The sequence below is a fragment of the Protopterus annectens genome, chromosome 2.part0, assembly GCF_019279795.1.
Source record: "Protopterus annectens isolate FY-2018-M chromosome 2.part0, PAN1.0, whole genome shotgun sequence".
NCBI classification, from domain to species: domain Eukaryota; kingdom Metazoa; phylum Chordata; order Ceratodontiformes; family Protopteridae; genus Protopterus; species Protopterus annectens.
In genome coordinates, this window is record NC_056728.1 from 1837239167 (window position 1) to 1837259230 (window position 20064).

At 41.9% G+C, this 20064-nt stretch overlaps 1 protein-coding gene across 1 annotated transcript in view; it reads right to left on the minus strand.

Moving 5' to 3' along the window:
- Nucleotides 1-2593: 2593 nt before the first annotated feature.
- SLC25A34 (solute carrier family 25 member 34) overlaps nt 2594-20064 on the minus strand; it is a 332838-nt gene continuing 315367 nt past the window's right edge. Inside the window, exon 5 of the mRNA XM_044061868.1 lies at nt 2594-7200. Within this exon, the coding sequence (XP_043917803.1) occupies nt 7006-7200 (195 nt within the window). The 3' untranslated portion in view covers nt 2594-7005. The remainder of the gene's footprint in view (nt 7201-20064) is intronic.

Consider the following 20064-nt stretch of genomic DNA (forward strand, 5'->3'; position numbering starts at 1 on the left):
CCCTGCTAGCCAAGATTAACTTCCATTCTGGCACTTTCCAGGCTTTTCTGTGGTAAGTGTCTGTCAGAGTGTTTTCAGTCCTGGCAAGTACTGGGTGCAATTCCGATTGTCTTTCGAGAGCCAAGTTTTCTCCAGTCATAGCTAGTCTGCACAATTTCTGATAGTGTTCCTGTGTGTTTTCCATGGTTCAAAAGTGTCTTGTGCTGAAGTTCCTTTTTATAGTCCTCCTTGTTTTCTCGGCTTGAATGGCTGAGCATTGCTGGTCCAAGTGTGAGCATTTCTTTCTTGTTTGTGGATCTGTTGTTTCACCTGTAATATCCTTGTTGTGTTTGCAAAGTCATGGCTGTCTGTTAAGTTCCATGACTTGTTTTGCTGCCAGTGTCCTTGGCCTGTGCTTATGACATTTGGGCTACTGAATGCTACTGGTCTGATTATTGCTATAGGTAACTTTCCTTTGTGACTGTTGAGATATAGATTGTTAGGGTACCATTGTGTTTCCTCATATGCAGCTTTATATGATGCTTCCTTTTGCAAAATTGTTTTTGTTGGGAGACCTGCAGGATTTATGTTAGCTGTTTACTTTTTTGTATTTATGGTATAGGCAGTGTTTTTCCTTATGCAATAGTCCATCAGGTATTCATTTGTTTTAGGAGGATGCAATATGAGATATTGTTAGAATTGAGTTCTGATAGGTATTTCCTTACAGTGAGCCTGGTGCAATGAGTGTGCCAAAGAGATTTGTGTAGTGTTTTTTGTCAACTTAGATCATTTTCTCAGATGTTTGTAAATTTTGCCATGGGAAGGGCAGGTGGCATGGTGGCTGGCCAGTCTTTTCCTTGTTGATCTGAAGTATAGCGCCATCAAGCTTCAAGGCAGAGGCATTGTCAGTGGTTGAACCTACCAATTTATCTAGAAGCATTTCTGCAGCTTTGTCTGATTAGGACGTGTAAAGCCTGAAGTCTGGTCATATGCTGCAATGATTAGCATGGGAAGTTGTTGAACTGTCTGACATCTTGAATTAAAGCTCCTGGAATTGATAGAGAATTGATGATTGGATATTCCATTTTGAAAAGGCAGAATAGAAAACAATGACCTGTCTGAGTGCAGACCTGCTGTAATGAGGTCCAATGTAGGAGCTGAAATTTGATTGATCCCCTCTGCCAGCATGAAAGTTGCTGTAATGTGAGTTGAATGAATTTTGATGCAGTAGGAATGTTTTGAGTCAAAATGTTTCTCCAATTAAGTTTTGTTTTGTTGGTACCAGAAATTGTATTGAATAAAACCTTGATTTTGGTATGGAAAGTAGGGTACCTTTGTATCCAAAATGTTTAGGAGCTTTGTTTTATGCTTGGTAGCCTGCCCTTTGATTTGTGGTTTTTTTGGCTTGCCTCATTTTGGAAGTGTGTGTAATTGAAATTTGCTGCCTCTCTGTTTATAATGTCCAGTATCCATTTGTCTGTTGTGATTTGTGGCCAATTGCTCACAATCTTCATAGTGAAGTGTGCTGCCACTGAATTTGGAGCCGCTGTGCATATGATCCTCATGAAGTTTTGCTTTTGCTTCTGTATTGTTGTGCACTGTCTTCACTTGAGGTTGGTGCTGGAATTGCCATTTTTTGCCTCTATAGTTTCCTTGATTGCCCTCTGGTCTGTGCGGTTGTATCTACCTTCTCAGGGCTTGTCAGTGGCTGGAAAAGGACCCAGTTTTGAAGGCCAATTTCTGCTAAGCGAAAGGGTTGGACTGGCATGACAGAAACAATGTAAGTTTGGCTTCTCCATTTTTGTAGTATATCTCAAGTATTAGATTTCACCAGCTTTCCTTTTGTAATTTCAGCATTTTGTAAAGGCTTCAGTAGATCCAGGGCAAATTTTCAGGTGATTGTTCTTTATGTCTGCGAATGACGTGCATATCCCAAGCAGCTCTACTGGAAAACTCTGGTGCATCATGTAAATGGGCAGTGTGTGTACCCACTTGCTCGCACTATGCATCATATCATATGTGTCTTTTTAAATCTGGTTGTTCAGGATGAGACATTTGTTCCTTAATTGTGATAAGTGGTACTGGTGATATTGGTAAGGATAGAACTATGGCTTTTAGGCCCTCATGGCTCAAGTGGCGAGTATATACCAAATCTCTTAGATGTCCAAGATTCCCTTTCTGCAGGAGTGGTGATAACAGGTGTCACCTTTCCACTAATCGGCCTTGTGAAATGGTTTCGGGGTCAGCATTATAACTGTAGTGAGGTATATAATGGGGGAATCCATAAATCCTATCAGGGTTACCATTGCAAAGGAGCAAGAGAATGGCAATTAAGGCAAGCTTCGAATAGACATCAAAGAGTACTGGCAAAGGGTCAAAATAGCCAGAGTAGTGGAGAAGGTGGTGAATTCTGGCAATTTTTCTTGGAAAAACAGGAGTCTTGGGTAAGAGGCAGTGTTCCTTCCAGTGTGCAAGGAAAGACAAAGAAAAATCCTCAGGAGGGGGATAGAGAATGAATCCTCAGTTCTGCATCGAGATCTCAAAGGGGAGTAGTCCTCGAATCTGCATCAGAAGTCCTTTGGAATTGACCCTGCGAGGACACGCCCTGCGGCTGAAAACCCATCTGTGATTACTGCAGCTGTATGCACGATGAACATCTAGGAAGACCATGACACTGACCAAAGACAAAGACATCCCCTCATTAAAGGAGAACTCCACACAAATGTCAAGCTATTCTCTCCAAAAAGTGATTTTCCTTCCCTGTACCCCAACACTAAAATTACCTCATAAACGGAAAGCATTATTGCATTATTATTCCATTTGTTTTTATTTTAACTTGATTCTGTTTTTGTTTTTTTTGTGAAATCTCATATTTTCTTTCTTATTGTTTGTCTGTTACATCATGAAGGGTATGTATGGCACAGTAATTAGGTTAGGTTGTTGATCATTAAAATTACTGATTATTAAAAAATAGCTCTTAAAACTGGTATTTAAGTATGCCTTGGTCACAGATTACCAGTATCACACATCAGATAAATAGTGTAGCCTGGATCTACAGTTCTCAGTCTGAACAGATGCAAAGAGTTTTCAAGCAGAGCTTTCAGTTGCAAATGAGCAAGAAAACTCCACCCACAGATCAGTTTTTTTTAAATTCAGATTTGAAGTCTGTTCCTTTAGTCAAAAGTCAAACGACAAGAGGGTCTTGTATAAGATAATATTTTCATCTTATTCTTTTAATGTTCTGGCAGTATTTGATTTTTTATTGTTCCACTCTACATTTTCTGAAAATGCATGCTATTTTCTTTTGGTGTTTGTTACAGCAGTTTTACATTATATACAGTGTTTGGTTGAGGCAAGTCACTGAACATGAGGAGGGGTGATTAACATCAAAGGCACTAATTCTAATGAATTATCAATCCAATGTGAGTACAACACACTACGGTGTAGCACCTCAGTCACAGCGGGCAGCCTGAGTAGCACCTCCTAGCGACAGCGGGCAGCCTGAGTAGTACCTCCTAGTCACAGCAAGCAGCCTGAGTAGCACCTCCTGGTCATAGCGGGCAGCCTGAGTAGCACCTCCTAGTCACAGCAAGCATATTTATCAGCCTTTGGCATTGAACTACAGATACTAGTTTGAAAAGTGCAACTAACTCAGCTACTTTTGTAAGCTTGACATTCAAATGTCCCATAAAAAGCTATATCATAAATGGCCAGTAATAAAAATCAAACAAAGCAAAATAATAAAAAAGGCAGTCTGATGCTGACAGTCAGAAGTAGTTTGTCACAGTAATTTTGTAAGTTGGCAGAGACAGAGAGAACTACAGTCAATGGTCCTCTCATCACAGGGCTTTCTCTATTTTCCTATGAAAGTACATCAGGGAGGTAAAAGCCTTCACTACGTAACACAACTGCAGCATGGCAGCCCCCTTTCAGGCCATTTTGGGGAAACAAATTAAAAAAACAATAGCAACCATTTACACTGATGCAGAGACATCTCCAATGCAGGAAAGTTTAAAATATGCTGAGAAAACATTTTTTAAATATGTTTGAGTGTGGTGGTTCTTTAAAATAGACTCAACAGAAAGGAGTGTGGTAGTGGTCATGAAAACATACTTGACAAAACACTTAAGTTAGCAGAATTATGACACAGGAATCCCCAATCCTCCCAATAGACACATAACATAACCAGTCCCCTTCAGAAAGTAGAGAGATAAGGTACTACAAGAAGCATCTATATGGAAAAGGATGCTGAAGTCATAAGGGGCAGAATGGACAGAGATGTACAACATGTAATACTCAGAGTGCATTATCAGTTTTACAAACAGATGAAGATGAATATCTTATGAAGAAGTATTCATTTATTTATTTTTATTTTATTTTATTTTTTTTTACCTTTTGTTACTCAACTAAGTGGACTACTCCTTGAATCTCTTCCAGCCATGACCTTGACGACAAGGGCAAGGTTAAATACAATATATGTAGTATATGGTACAACCTGCTTATTTATACAAGTCAACGGTTTATCCAAAAAAAGGCAATCTTCCTCAATTAAAACAAGACTGCTTAGACTCTCGGGCATTCAGATTGGAGCACTAACAGCAATTTTAGAATCTGATCAGAAAGATGAACAGTCTAATAAAAAAAAAAGATGTGTCAGTCAGAGATGGCATCTCTTTAAATGGACAGAATGAGATGTAAATGTCTTATAAAGAATCTGATTAGAAAATGAAAAATTGTTCAAACAGTAATGATTTTGGTTGGCCCAGTCAGTTCTCTTTCATTAAATATGGAAGTGAAATATCAAATATATGGAGGAATGTCTGCAAAAGTATGTTTACCACCTCATTATGAAAACATGCAATCTATGTTAGTTTTGAAATAATATTTATGATCTATAAATTCAAGCTGTTAGAGGTAGCTTGGACATTCTGATAGAGAACTTTTTAAAACAGCTGACTCTGACCCCTTTTAAGAAAAAATCTGCTATCTGTATTAGTTTATTTATAGTATATCTATTTGAATAGGCCAACTCTGATCAGAAAGAATGTTTTAGAATTTTCATTTTATAAATACAATTTGATAAGGGTGAATGAGACACTCTGGGTGCATTTGGTCAGAGTGGTTTGGATATCGTTAACTAGAAGAAGAGTGAAGGCCAAGTGGAACTCTGTCTTGTTAATCGCATTTGAAGAACTGGCGTCCTACAATAGCACACTACATCAAGCAATATCTTCGCCAAGCCCCTACTGTACATCAGTAATGTCACTGCATTATTATCTGTTTTATACATTCCTTACCACAGTATATGTTCCTTAATGTTACTGGGTTGTGCTCTCTACATTTCTTTGCACAGTAAGAGTTCTAAATTGTCTGTTTGTCAAAACTTTTAGATGGCTGGCTGTCTTAGCTATTATGAGAACTCTTTTATCTGAACATTTTATTTATTTCCCAGTGTGTTCTGATAAATAGGGTTGCACTGTTTACAGAGATATCCATGAAGACAAAGATTAGAGTCATAAAAGAAAAAAGGAAAACCTTCTGGTTTTCAACAAATAATTTACACATTTTTTTGTAAAAAGCACACACACTTTGCATTTAATGCTTTATACCAGCACAGTAAGAAGCCAGAAATCAAGTGGAAAATAGGGGCTGCTACTCGTTTACTAAGGTCCAAATCTGAAAGAACACCATTTAGGATTCCCTATAACTGTTCTGGCAGCCTCGTATTAGCTGCAAACTAAAATACAGATGTACTAGGTACACCTTTATAAAAAAAGTCTACCCAACCATTAGAACCTTCAGTTTGGTTTTACTATTAAGCCTCCCCCAACTCACACACACACACACACACACACACACACACACACACACACACACACACACACACACACACACACACACACACACACACACACAGCTGACTGCTGTATCCACCTTAGATGGGAATAATGCAGATCTGTCAACTTTTACTTTTTGCAAGTATTTTGTGTAACCAGTGGAAGGTATTTTTCATAGCACTACCACCTAAAGCTGCAACACTAAAAACAGCTGTATATGAAAATGGGCATTATTCTCATGTAGCAGACTTCATCAGGGTTTAGAATCTTTAAAGACTGTTTCACCAGGTTGCAAAACTTAACACAAAGTCCCAAAGCAGCACTTTGTAACAGCAGCACCTCCTTTGAAGGTCAGGCTCCAGTGAGTAACTCTGATGCAGAGTGCTGTGGACATTCCAGTATGGTACCTGGGCTACAAAAACACAGCACACATTCTCTTACTGTATCCAAGCTCTGGATTATGCAGGTCAGATTAGGTCAATGCTTATGATGAGAGCAGCAGGGAGATGTCATCATGATGGAGACGCACCATCACCTCTGTAGTGAAAAGACATTAACTAGTCCACTGCAGCTGTGCAAAGGTGTGACCGCCTGAGCAGTAGTGTACACTAATACTTTCAGAAGATGCACTTGGCTCAACTACAGCCTTTTCTCCAGTCCAATATAATTTCAGTAGCACCAGCAAATTTTTGTAAGCTATTTTTATGTCCAGCATATTGCGCTACTATATTCTAGTGAGATTTTTCTATTACGATATGATCAGTGTGTGCAACTGTCTTTGTTAATTCTTAGACAGAAGTGAGTTAAAAAAAGCCCATGACTTATGTGATAAGTCACCTCCTTCCTTCCCCTACTGAGGCCAGTGATATGCCCCGATCACACAGAAGCTCTGTAAAGTACTGAAAAAAAATACTATCAGTGGCTGGTACCTGTTCTCACACACTATATAAATAGCAGACTACTCCAGAGCAAGTAGCTGATTGGAGGTCATTACAAATTCATCACTCCACATACTGCTTTAACATTCTGTCACATTTCTTAACAGGAGGTGTATGAAACCTGGCCACAGAGGTCTAATCCTGTTGCCTGTGGCTTGTAATGTAAGCAGCATTCCATGTCCTTTTGTGATGGACACATAAGGAGCACAGCTGTTCCATTATAGCTCTACTGACAGTGAACCACGGTGCATCTATGAGGATCCTTTTGATTTGTTGTGCTGGTAGGAGTACGCCAATTTCCTCAATTCATCCCAAAACAGCAGACTCAAGATGGTGTGTGGGCCAAGGCGGAGGTAGCAAGGACCTATACCCTTGTACAATCCCAGCAGTCCTTCTTTCTTCAGTATCTTCAAAAAGCAATCCAAAAAACCTGAGTAGAGTTTTCCCTGGGGGAAATATGGAATAAAGGTCAAATTAAATAGAATTTTTCAACTGACACACTGCAATTTATATCAATATTTTTTATAAGCAACTGTGCAAACAACACATCTCAAGTGTAAAGTGACTACAGCATATTATGACTATTGGAACACTGCACATTGTAGGCTAACTTCTTCACTAGCACTACCCTCTTCTCTATTTGAAGAACCTTTTCCATGGCGTAGTTTTACCTTATAAACAAGGCACCCAATCAGCTGCATTACTGCCTTGCTTTTACCTCCTTGGGCTGTCTTGAACCATCAATAAAATCAAAACATGTCATTCAATGCATGCACTACTAGACACTTTTATTAGTTACTTACTTGTGTCGGCTTACAGTAGTCATCTGTTTTTTTTTTCTTTTGATCAACAAACTAAACAATATTGCCAGCATTTACAACCAAAATGTTAAAGGCTATTCCATGGTCTGTAGTAACAACCCCAGGACTCTATAACTATTAAATGTGAAACTACTTATCTACCATTGGATTACAGATTACACCTTTAAGAGTATTGCTAATGATTTGATAGTGTGAAGGGACATTGTGCCAAAGGGAATGATGATGCATTTCTTTGCATTCAGTTTGAGACTGTAACTAATACACCAGTCACTGGTCTGTGTGAGACACTCCTGGAGTATACTAACATAATTTGGGGGTTCAATGATTGCACCTAGTTTGCAGTAGTCTGCAAACTTGGTCAGCCACAACCCTTTAATTTTGACCTGAATTTCTGAGAAGTATATACCAAACAGTAGGGAGCCTAGCATTGACCCCTGTGGCATCCCACTAGAAACATGTCTGCTGGTTGATGTAGAGTCACCCACTTTGATAGTGTGTGTCCATTTTGTAAGTCAGTTGGCAACCCATCTTACAACAAAGGGGCTTACATTCAGTTTACTAAGTTTATCGATAATGCCTGAATGTGGGATTGTGTTAAAAGCCTTTGCCAAGTTAAGGTATGCTATGTGCACAGACATGCCCTCATCAATGGCGTTGGTCACACTTTCAAAGAACTCCACCAGATTTAACAGGCAGGATCTGCCCTTCACGAAGCTGAATTGGGTAAGATCCAAGGTTTGGAGGTCACCTAGGTCTTTATTTATGAGGTCCATAATGATACGTTCCATAGCCTTACAGATAACACTGGCCAGGCTTATGGGTCTGTAATTCCCTGGGTCTGTTGCTAGGCCATGTTCATGGAGGGGAATAACTGTAGCTGTTCTCCATTCCACAGGAACAAAGCCTGTGGTTAGGCTATGATTGAAAAGGATACTTAGTGGTGATGCTAGTTCATGTTTTAGCCTGTTTAGCAAACAACCTGGGATGTCATCTGGTCCCATAGAGGCCGTGATCTTTGCCTTGGACAGGGCTTTGAGGACCTGGTCTTCAGATATGTAAGGTGGGGAGCGGGGTTGGGGCAGGGCTTGTTGTAAGTTAAGATGGGATAAGGGAGTGAAATTTTCACCAAACCAATCCACTAGCACGTTCGCTATCTATGTGGGATCAGTCTGTGTGACACCGTTGGCCACCTGTTCTGCACATGCTTGGGTCCTACCATTTAGGTTACGCACATAGCTGTAAAAGGCCTTATGGTTATCCTTGGCAGTACTTCCTAGGTTTCTTTTAAAGGAGCTCTTGGAGGACTTGACAAGTTGTCTTATTAACAGGCTGAGGAGGGTGCTTTTCCATTGTTGGGTCCTTGACTTTGTTTTCTTGGACAGCAGCTTTTGCATTTATTGTAAAGTCTGTTGATGCTGAACTTCACCAAGGCAGCTTGATTTTACTTGAGGCTCTGGCTTTGATTCTGTCTTGTACAGCTGAGTTTATACACTTATGCAAGTGATTGCACAGAGCTTTAATGTAAGCTTTGGCTTAGTTACCACCTTCAGCTTGGGGTGGGGCTTGGAATGCATTTATACCTTCACCTAGGAGGGAATACTTAGCCTTGGTGAAGTTTTTTAGTCTGATTTCACCCTTTGTGAGTTCTGGTGTTAGTGTCAGTTTGAAAGTGACTGATTTGTGGTCAGTTTTAACTAATGAGGGTCCAACAGTTGCAGCAGTGCACCTGTTTGACATGTTGGTGAGGACCAGATCTAGAATGTTTGTTCCTCTTGTCAGGGCATGGACAATTTGCTCCAGGGCATTTGAATTCACAAAGTCAAGAAACTTTTGACCTAGTGAGTTTAGGCTGGAGTAGGTTTCCCGGTTGATGGTAGGATAATTGAAATCCCCCATAACCAGTGTGTTCAGTAAAAGTTGGTTTGTCTTCAGTTTGATTAAGTAGGCTTTCTGGGTGTTGTGACCCATGGATAGGGGCTCTATAACTGGCTAGGACTTGAATGGGGTTCTTACCCACCATAACCTGGACTTGGAGTAACTCCATGGAGTTGTCCAGTCTAACTAGATGTGACATGACTTTATCTCCAATATATATTGAAACACCACCTCCTTTGGTTTTTACACACTCATTTTTGCAGTCTCAAGGTGTGGAAGGCATTGTAGCCATGCAGGTCTGGGGTACTGTCTGAGGCCTTAAACCAAGTTTCTGTGACTGCCCAGACATCTACATTTTCTAGTGATAGCAGTGCTTCCAGGGAGTGCAGTTTTTGGTTTAAGCTCCTAGCATTTAGCAGCATGACCCTTACTTGATTTCACGTCGGTAATGTTGTTTTCGAGGCCTTGCCTAAAAAAAGCACTATGGGGAGGGCAACAGCCTTTGCCAGCAGCCAAAAGCTTAGGGGTGCCAGGTGCAAATTGTCTCCAACAAAGCAGCAAGGTTTGTCGATCATGGCTTCCCAGGCAGACAGGAACTGGGTCCCCTTGGAATGACACCAAAAACTAAGCCAATTATTGAAATCAATAATTTTTTTGTTTATACAGTGGCATCACTCTAGGTGTGGGTAGTATGCTGCTCAAGGCTAGGGATACACCTGCTTTGGACACACTAAGAGAGCTCGACCATGTCTCTCTTCATATAGTTCAGTGAGGTTATGTCTCAAGTCATTTACACCAACATGAACTATGACAGACTGATAACGGTACTTGTTGCTGAGACACCAGAGTACATGCATGATTTGGTGAATCCTGGCACTGGACAGGCAGCTGATCGTGACTTTCTCCTTGTCCAAACTGGTGAGTGTGACATCCGTGCATCTCACTATTGAGTCTCTTAATGACAAGAAAACTTGTTTTTTGAGTGTTACGCCTTATGGGTTGGGTAAGACACTGGTGTGGCTATGTGTCACGGGTGCTGTGGAGATTGTGTTAGCTGTAGCAGACTTGTGTTTTGGAGATCTCTGGTGTTTCAGTAAGTTTTTTGAGAGAACCTCCACGTATGTGGATTTACATGTTTGATGTGTACTATGTGTGTATGAGTAGAGGTATTATGTATGTAGTGGTGGGTGAGTTGGCAACCTTCTCCGTGTTACCGGTTTGAGTGAGAGAAAGCACATCTCTCGCACTTTGTACTAGATTGTAAATACATCACAAAAAAGACATAATAAGAATGAGTAAGGTGGTGCACATTTTAACACATAAGGAAAGGCACACAAAAATGAAAAATGAAGCACCATACAACAGATTTTATAGTGCAAAATGACAATCTACACTGAAACAATATAAAAAGGTATTTTATCAGCCAAAAGCAAGCATTTGTAGTTTGGTATTCATGAAACAGTGGGGAGGATACTGAAACAGACTAAGGGCTGCTCCGGTGTCAGAGACAGACTGAGTACTTGGGTTCAAGATTACACACATTGAAGCTTACCTGAAGTAGAAACCATCACTGGGAACAGTTTCAATGGAAAACTGATGCTTAGGACAAGCAGTGAGGTTTACTACAGGCCAGTGAGAATATGAACACCATGACAGAGAGGAAACTAAGAAGTGAAGCCTGAAGAGGGTTCAGAAAGAAGCAAATCAGGGAGATGTCAAGACCTGACATAGGGAGACTACAGACATCAGGTACGGAAGAACAGACATTTGTAACATATCAAGAAGTGTATTGGTTTATGATTTAGTACCCACATGGCTAACCTTCATGTTGGGTGTCACATGGTTCTTCTGACTTCAGGAGTTACTGCCACGTTAATATGTATTAACCGTACTGGAAGCAGTATTGTATGCATTCTCACCCATGGTCTGTGGGTTTCTAATTAGTGTCATTAGCCATAGTTGCATAATCAATAACATGGCTCTGTGAAAAATCACCCACAAAAACACTGTTATAAGTCACATGTCTGCCAGATATGGGACTCAGGGGTACTGCCTAGGTGGCCTACTGACACATAGTACATTAGACCATCTGGCAGGTAATGTCATGAAATCTCTTACTGCTAGTATACCATTGTCCCTGCTCTCCAGGTAGGGTTTACTGCAGTGTGGGTGCACTCAATGGCTCCAAGTACCTCAGGGAACTGGGATACATCATAAAATGCCCACATGGTGTTACTTCTCTACTCTGTGGTGTGTGGAAACCTCATATACTCCCCCACATGCTTTACCGTGGCATTGTGAAACTAATGGAGCCTTTAAGGCAGACATAGGATATACCCACCATGACCCTGTAGGAAAATTCTCAAAACCATGTATCTGGAAAAGAAGAGACAACCTAAGACAATACTAAGATATTCTGTTTAGGAATCCAGCAAGAAGTAAAAATGCCAAAATCTATTTTGAGACCAAGGCTAAACAGGTATTATCGACTAAAGGAGTCTGTGTGTTATTTTTGTTTTACATACTGAAGAACAGTTTAACACTGAAATGCTATTTTGCCCTCTATGTTAATAAAAACCTATTACATTATGGACAATATTCCTATGCATACAAGAATGGTCAGAAAAACATTCTGTTTGACACAGCTGATTGCAAATGGTATTTCCCCTAATTCAGTGATCAGACTCATCACTGAATATAATTTGCCCTTTGGGCTGCATCTTACTAAACATACAAGCAGCTGAAGAAAACACAAAGGTTTTTGACAAAAAGATCATGGTTTTAAAGGACTTCACCTCCCAAGAGAGGCTGGAAGTCTTGTCCCTGTATTTAGTGCACTACATATACTCCTTTGGGGTGAACTTTGCTTTGCCTTCTAGACCTTTAATGATCCAGCAGTCCAAGACCTATTATTTCTCCACAAATCAAACATCCCTGCGAACACTAGACCAGAGATAGGAACCGGTTTCAGCAAATAAACAAGTCATGGTGGCTAGACAGATTTGTCTTTTCATGAACAGCTTTCCTCATAAATGTGGCATACTATCTTCTTTTGAGAAGGAATTAAAACAGTTGGATAGGTATTCAAAAATTCACCCTGGTACAACTTGCTTATTGCGGCTTGAGAGATTAGGCAAGGTCTAAGGGTGGGTATTAGCAAGGCATAAATGCCCACAAGAACCAGTTGCCTTATACAGTCTATAATTCTATGAACAAATCACATGAATGACACATGGCTAAATAAACCATGTTACTGCTAGTATATGTGTAGTGTTAGTCAAATCCATAGGTTATTCCCATCGTGTTATCCAAAGATAAGCGCTGTTTGCCACAAACATATATGAGCTTCATTTTGTTAAGGGAGCACTCATGTTCCCTCATCACAGTCTTTTTCCAAGAGCTCTTTCATACATGCATTACAGAAGGACTCTAAAGGTGTCAACAAATAAACGAGCACCAAGTAAGCAAGCAAGAATAAATGGCATTTTCCTGGGTTGTCTATCCCAGTGGAAGGTAGAAGTTTTTTTTATGCTGAGTCTCAGCCACTGAGGACTGGGTGGCTGGGGGGGCACAGCATTCACCACAAAATGCTGGGACTGCCCAGGTAGACATCTGTGGGATTACATAATTGGATCACTGCATGTCATGGGCTGAGGGTCTGGTTTACGAGTAGGACATAAAACAAAAACATTCTCTTCCTGGGAGTAGTATGTCACTGCACTAGAAAACCTCTAGCTTGTCTCTGGCCCAGAATATCAAATAGTGTGACTGCATGTCATACGTGTGTATGTGGGGGGGCTTATGAGTAGTGAATAAAACAAAACGAAAAAAGGCCCTCCTTGGCAGCAGTATGATGCTGCACTGTGATACCTCGGGTCCTTTCTTGTCCTGAACATCAGATTAGGTTTACAAGAAGTGATGGTTTTAGCTACCAATATATTGGCAACATGGATAGCTGACTTTTTTTTTTTTTTTTATATATACACAAAGGATGAAAGCTTTCTTTCTCTGAGCTACATGTGTACTTCCTGGAACCACAATTTACAAGGGACAGCTGTATGAAGGAATCAGCGGTGGTGGTGCTGCGGTAGCGCTGCCGCCTCACAGTTAGACGTTGCCCGTTCGATTCTCAGAGCGTCTTCTGTGTGGCGACATGCGTGAACAGGCATTCCTTCGTTGAAGGTTGTGTGTTAGGCCCGGCAAGCCAGCACGTAAAACTCTACTGCCAATCATTAGCTGACCGGAGTTCCGCTGTGGCGACCCCTAACCGGGAAAAGCCGAAAGACACAAAGCTGTATGAAGCAATCACCATAACAGTAAGTACTTGATATCCTTCCCCGCCCTCACTTTTCAGCTTTAAATAACACCTGTTGTTTTCTTGAAAAAAAAACAAAAAAATATCCTTGTTTCCCGCCTTTCCTTGGCTAGAATAGTCCCCTATACAGGCTTTGCTGTATTCTGGACTTTGGGATAGTTCATGTGTTGCCCATTACCTTACTTGGATAGAAGGAAGTTTCTTTGCTCACCAGTGGGAGTGGGGAGCCTTGAGCAGCCTATCTGTCCCTGAAGGAGTGACCTCAGCACAAGAATCTAGTAGTAATTGGTCGTTTTGGACCATTTCTAGCTCTTTGAAGTTCCCTGCATATAAATCCGCTTTTGCGCGATTGTGCGCATAGAGCAGCGCCGCCTAATCGGGTTTAAACTTTTTCCGGCTCCAATGAGTCTGCTCTTCACTTTTTCCCTTGGAACTGCTCTAATTCTCAAAGTAAGCATCCTATCCTCAATCTAAGACCCTGCACTTGCCCAAATAAGCAATCTTGCATTTTAGCACTAATATACTAAAAGCACTACATCCTCATATACCATCTAAGACTACCTCATCCCCTATTGGTCCTTTTAACTGTGTGATAAAAGAGTCCCCTATACTACTCTAGCATGTCCAAAGGTCAGTTAATGGTCTCCTCTCCAGTCCAACTGGTGAATCTGGGAATCTTGAGGCAATGTTACAACTGTCTCATGTACACTGACAACCCTCTCCTCCTCCAAACAGGATCAAACATATGTGAGAGATGCAACCATATAGCCAAACTGGAGGCCAAACTCTCTCACCTCAAAACTGATGAAACCAGACCGGAGGAGAAGATAACATCACACAGCACTAATAGAGTCTCACATAGTCCTACCACAACAGCAATCCAACCACATAAGCACACAAAAACGTATTTGGAGGCTCTAATCAAAAATCTACCTAAACAGCAGAGACCTCCAAAGCAAACATCCAAGCAAATGCTATCCCACAACAAAACACGGACAACACATAGCCCGCAAAGTCAGAGTGCCAAACAGTCACAGCCCTTAAGGCAGAACAACACACCCGACACACTTGTAATAGGTGATTCTATAGTCAGGCACACTGATGTTCCACTCACCAGGCTGAACAAAGAGAAGGTCACAGTGAGCTGCCTGTCAGGTGCTAGGATCCGCCACATTACGCAAGCACTCAGGTCACTCCAAAGCAAGTACAAGTATGACTCGGTCATAGTACACCTCAACTACATGAAAAGAGACATAAAGGAGCTCTCCAATCATGTAGCCCAGGCCAGTATGACTCTGACCTTGAGCAGCATCCTACCCTCACCTAGAATGATGCCACAATATAAAGACAAAATGATCGATTTTAATAATTGGCTAAATTTTTGGTGTCATTCAAAGGGGATCCAGTGTCTGTCAGCCTGGGATGACATGCTTGACAAACCACATTGCTTCACAAGGGATGGCATGCACCTGTCTTATAGTGCCTTTTTTAGGCAAGGCTCAAAAGTCAAACCCACCTCCCTATAAAACACTAAGAACAAGAAACTAAGGGTAATGCTGCTAAACGCCAGAAGTCTAAACCTCAAAATGCACGTCTCCTCAGTATGGAGAACATCAATATCTGTGCAGTGACAGAAACCTGGTTCAAGGCTCCAGAGAGCACCCCAGCACTACCAGGTTATACCTCATACCATGCTTTTCGGCTTCAAAACCCGGACCGAATCACAAAAGGAGGGGGAGTATCTATATTTATCAAGGATACCCACACCTCCAGGTTAGTAGCGTTGCACAAAGCATCAGAAACCATCCATGTGCAACTAACAGTGGGCAAAACTCCATTTCAGTTTATAGCATGCTACAGACCACCGTCTCAAAATCAGGAATCCCACTCGGCTTTCCTGAAAACACTGGAGAACATGAAGATCTCTCCAAACACCATTATATTGGGTGACTTCAACTACCCTAACATTGACTGGGAGCATTACTCAAGCCCCAACACTCTTGCCCAAAGGTTCCTGGAATTCATAAACTCAAATGCTATGGAACTGGTCAAAATTCCCACAAGAGGGGAAAACATACTGGACCTGATCATCACCAACATGGGGACCCTATGGGTACTCCCTCATTGGTAAGATCAGACCATAAATTAATTTCACTGGATATCCAAAACCGGACCCTACCCCCAGCCCAGAAAACCACAGTGAAGAACTTCTCAAAAGCGAACTTCCAACTTCTCAAATCCGAAGTGGAAACTACAGCCCAAACCACGGAATCCTATATAAACGCATTCTATGGACATCTCCAGGAGTGCATGGATCATGCTATCCCAAACAAAACCAAGAGGCCCAGTCTGGTGGACCCCAGCCATAAATAAGTTGCACAACAGAAGGAGGAAGATACTACATGATAGAGCAAAATCCCTAAAAGGGAAGGCATCTCTGATCAGTACTAACAAAAAATTATGATCCCTCATAAAATCCTCCAAGGCCAGTTTCGAAAGAAAAATTGCACAGGACACAAAAGACGATCACAAGGCCTTCTTTAGCTATGTTAGGAACCTGGGATGCAACTCCCAGGTATGTTCAGAGTTGATTCTAAATGACAAAAAATACACTGAACCCGCAGACATTGCCAACATCCTGGCAGACAGGTTCAGTGCAAACTACCCCCCCCCCCCAAGGAGCAAATATCTATCCCAGTAGAGTGCAGCCTCCCAAACATCTCAGATGTCCAGGTGAAGGCCGCCCTATCCAAGGCAAAAAAACACTGCCTCAATGGGACCAGACGGTGTCCCGGCAACTCCAAGAAGAACTAAACCCACACGTAAACATGCTGTACAATCTCAGCCTCACTACGGGATATGTACCCAAAGAATGGCATACAGCAACAGTGGTCCCGCTCCACAAAGGTGGTGCCTCAACAGACCCTGGTAACTATCGCCCCATAAGCCTGACTAGCCTTATCTGCAAAGCCATGGAGAGGATCATCATGGAACTCATAAACAAAGACATTGGGGACCTACAGACATTGGATCCTACTCAGTTCGGCTTTGTCAAGGACAGATCCTGCCTCTTGAACCTGGTTGATTTCTTCGAAACAGTCACCAAGGCCATAGATGAAGGGAAGCTAGTCCACACGGCCTATCTGGACCTCGCAAAGGCATTTGACACAATACCCCACTCAGGCATCATAGATAAGCTATCCAGCTTAAACATAAACCCCTATGTCACAAGATGGGTGGTTAACTGGCTCAAAGACAGAACCCACAGAGTCAGAATTGCCAGAGTCATGTCGGACTCGAAACCGGTCACAAGTGGTGTCCCTCAGGGCTCGGTCCTGGGACCTCTCTTGTTCGGCATTTACTTTTCCGAGGTACAGGCCAGCACGGGAGGACTATGGCTGACTAAGTTCGCGGATGACTGCAAGCTGGGAGCCATTACTGATTCTCCAGCTGACACGAACATCCTTCAAAAAGGTCTTACAGAGACGGATAACTGGTGCCAGAGCCATGGCCTAAAGCTGAATGCCAAGAAGTGTATAGTCATACCCTTTGGCAAAAATAAAGTGCCCATAAACTACCATATAGGTGGAAACCCATTAAATACAGAAGAAGTAATTAGAGATCTGGGGACCCAAGTTGATAGCAATCTCTCCTTTGACAACCACGTTGCCAAAGTGGTTAGAAAGACCTTCTACATAGCCCACCTTATCACGAAAGGATTCACATCCAGATCAGGGGAGGTAATAGTGCCCCTCTATTCATCCCTCATCAGGCCCATCATAGAATACAATGCCCCTTTTGGGATGTACCTTACCCGCCACCTGCAGCAGCTAGAAAGACCCCAAAAGTACCTCACAAAGAGGATCAAGGGACTCAAGCAGATGCCATATGCTGCCAGGTTAAAGAAACTCCAGCTTTACTCAGTTGCATACCGCCTACTTCGAGGCGATCTATGCCTGACATACAAAGCTATGTCCAACCCAGAATTAATGAACATGCTCCACCTCAGAAAATCCAAATCCCTTAGAACCACGCGCTTGAGGGATTTGAACCTTAGCACAGAGTTAAATAGAACGTGCTAGAGGGACAGATTCATAACACAGAGGCTCCCTTCACTTTGGAATAGAATACCGATCCATGTTAGGCAGAGCACCTCACTGACTCTCTTCAAGAGGAATCTTGATGAGTGGATGGGAGATCGTAGATTCACCCCAGGGATTACTTCTGTGTCTCTGCTAGACAAGAGGCTCAGTTAACTAACCTTAAGAAGGGCATAGCAAACTCAATTCTAAGGAAGGGTGGCGAAAGCCAAACACACTCGGGCTAGGCTTGCAAATGCCCCAGGGAGAATAGCCTAGTATGAACCTATGAAGCAGCCCAAATAGTGTTTTACCAGATAGGATTATTTCAGCAATAATGTGAAGATGTGGCTTAGAGCTCCCTGCAGTTACACCCTCTGGCCACTGAGGGGAGACGCTGTGTAACTACAAGCAGCAGTCACAGAACCTTTTGTTATTACAGTGAAACTTTTTTAGGCACGGTAGTGAGAGTTCTGAGTGAAGCTGAAAATTGAAATGGAAACGAGACTCTGCCGGACACTGACGCTTTTCAGCAGCCAACTGCTGCCAAACCAGGAGTCCAGAGGAAGCCACTCTGCCATAGGACACACAGACGCTGTACGGACCCAAGCATACTTTGCTGTATACAAACACAGAAAGAACTCAGGTGCTTGTTTTAATGCAAAAACACAAGCTTCACTTCAGCAATGCACCTTTCCAAAATGTGCCAATTACACACACTCAAAGGAACAGAGGCAACCTGACTTTTAAAAGTGGTGTTGTGGTATATCACACACCAAAAAACTAATTAGCACAATTCATAAAGTTCCACAGCAAGAAAAATGAACCATTAGTAGTGTAAGCCACCTAGCTTAAAAATCCATCCATACCAGCCGTGGTGGTGCAGCGGTTAGCATTGTCACCTCACAACAAGAGGTTCTCCCGTTCGATTCTCGGCTGGAGTGCCTTCTGTGTGGAGTCTGCATGTCCTTCCCCGTGGTCAAGTGACGCTAAAGACATGCAGGTAGGTGCAAGCGTGAATGGGCGTGCCTTCTTTGAAGGTTGGGCGTAGGGCTGGCAACTCCGCACCGTAACATTCCACTGCCAATCATAAGCGGGCCAGAGTTCCGCTGTGGCGACCCCTAACCGGGAAAAGCCGAAAGACTCAGTCATTTTAATCCATTCAAAAACATACAAATGGATTGTTTTTTCAGTCCATATACACAAACTACAGCCATCACCATACATGTATATTGTAGACAATATTTCAAACATTTCTAGATATCTACTGACCCCTGTAGGCATGATGTTTCTGAAATGTACTTATTGCACAGGAGCTCACTTGAGCACAGCAAGTATGCCTTGCTATTACCATTACTGTCATCTTGTTATCACTAAATATTCGGCAACTCGATCACCATAGTTAAATCAATGAGAGAATGTACATCTACAGTTTAATCAGTCACTTTTTTGTTATAGCTAGGGCCTGTGTAGTGCCACTGCGCCATGAAGGAATACAAAGAGAATCATCACTGTATTATCTAATTTTCTAACAGTAGTATACAAGAAACTCATTCCCCCAACTACAAACAAGACAAACGCATTACCTATGAAAACACTGCAAGCCAAAAAAAGGAATGTGTGTGGTTGCCACGCACAGTAGAAATGAAACTTCTGTAAAGAAATGCGAAGGAAAGCAAATGGGACAGTACAGTATAAGCTCCTTCATACTTCCTTACAGAAGTTTCACTTCTACCACACGTGGTAACCACGCACATTTTTTTTTTTGTTTTTTACTCAACTCAACCACCATTAGAATAAAACAGGACAGAATGTGGCTGCTGTTAGTCAGAAAGAGAAAATTATATTGAATATCTGGTATTATAAAGAGTGTGTCATGCAGCTCTAATATATAACATCTGTCTTGTTTTGGTCTCATTCTTCACATTTAGCTACAATACCAAGTTAAAAATCCATGGCAGATGGGGGCCCTGCCAAGTGTCAACACAGCCTGAACCACAGGATTCTGGTTCTACCCTTTGATCCAAAATCTCAGCAGTTCTGAGCACATTCATATTAGAAATAAATAACACCTGAAGTACATTGCAAATCATCCTCTCTTCATATAGGTAAGGTAAAGCCTTCGCTACTCCATGTAGAGGCAAAGCCCTCTGCATCTTCTTACTTAACATATTTAACTTTGAGGTCACTGCCCCTGGTAAAGGTAAAGTTCTCCAGTGA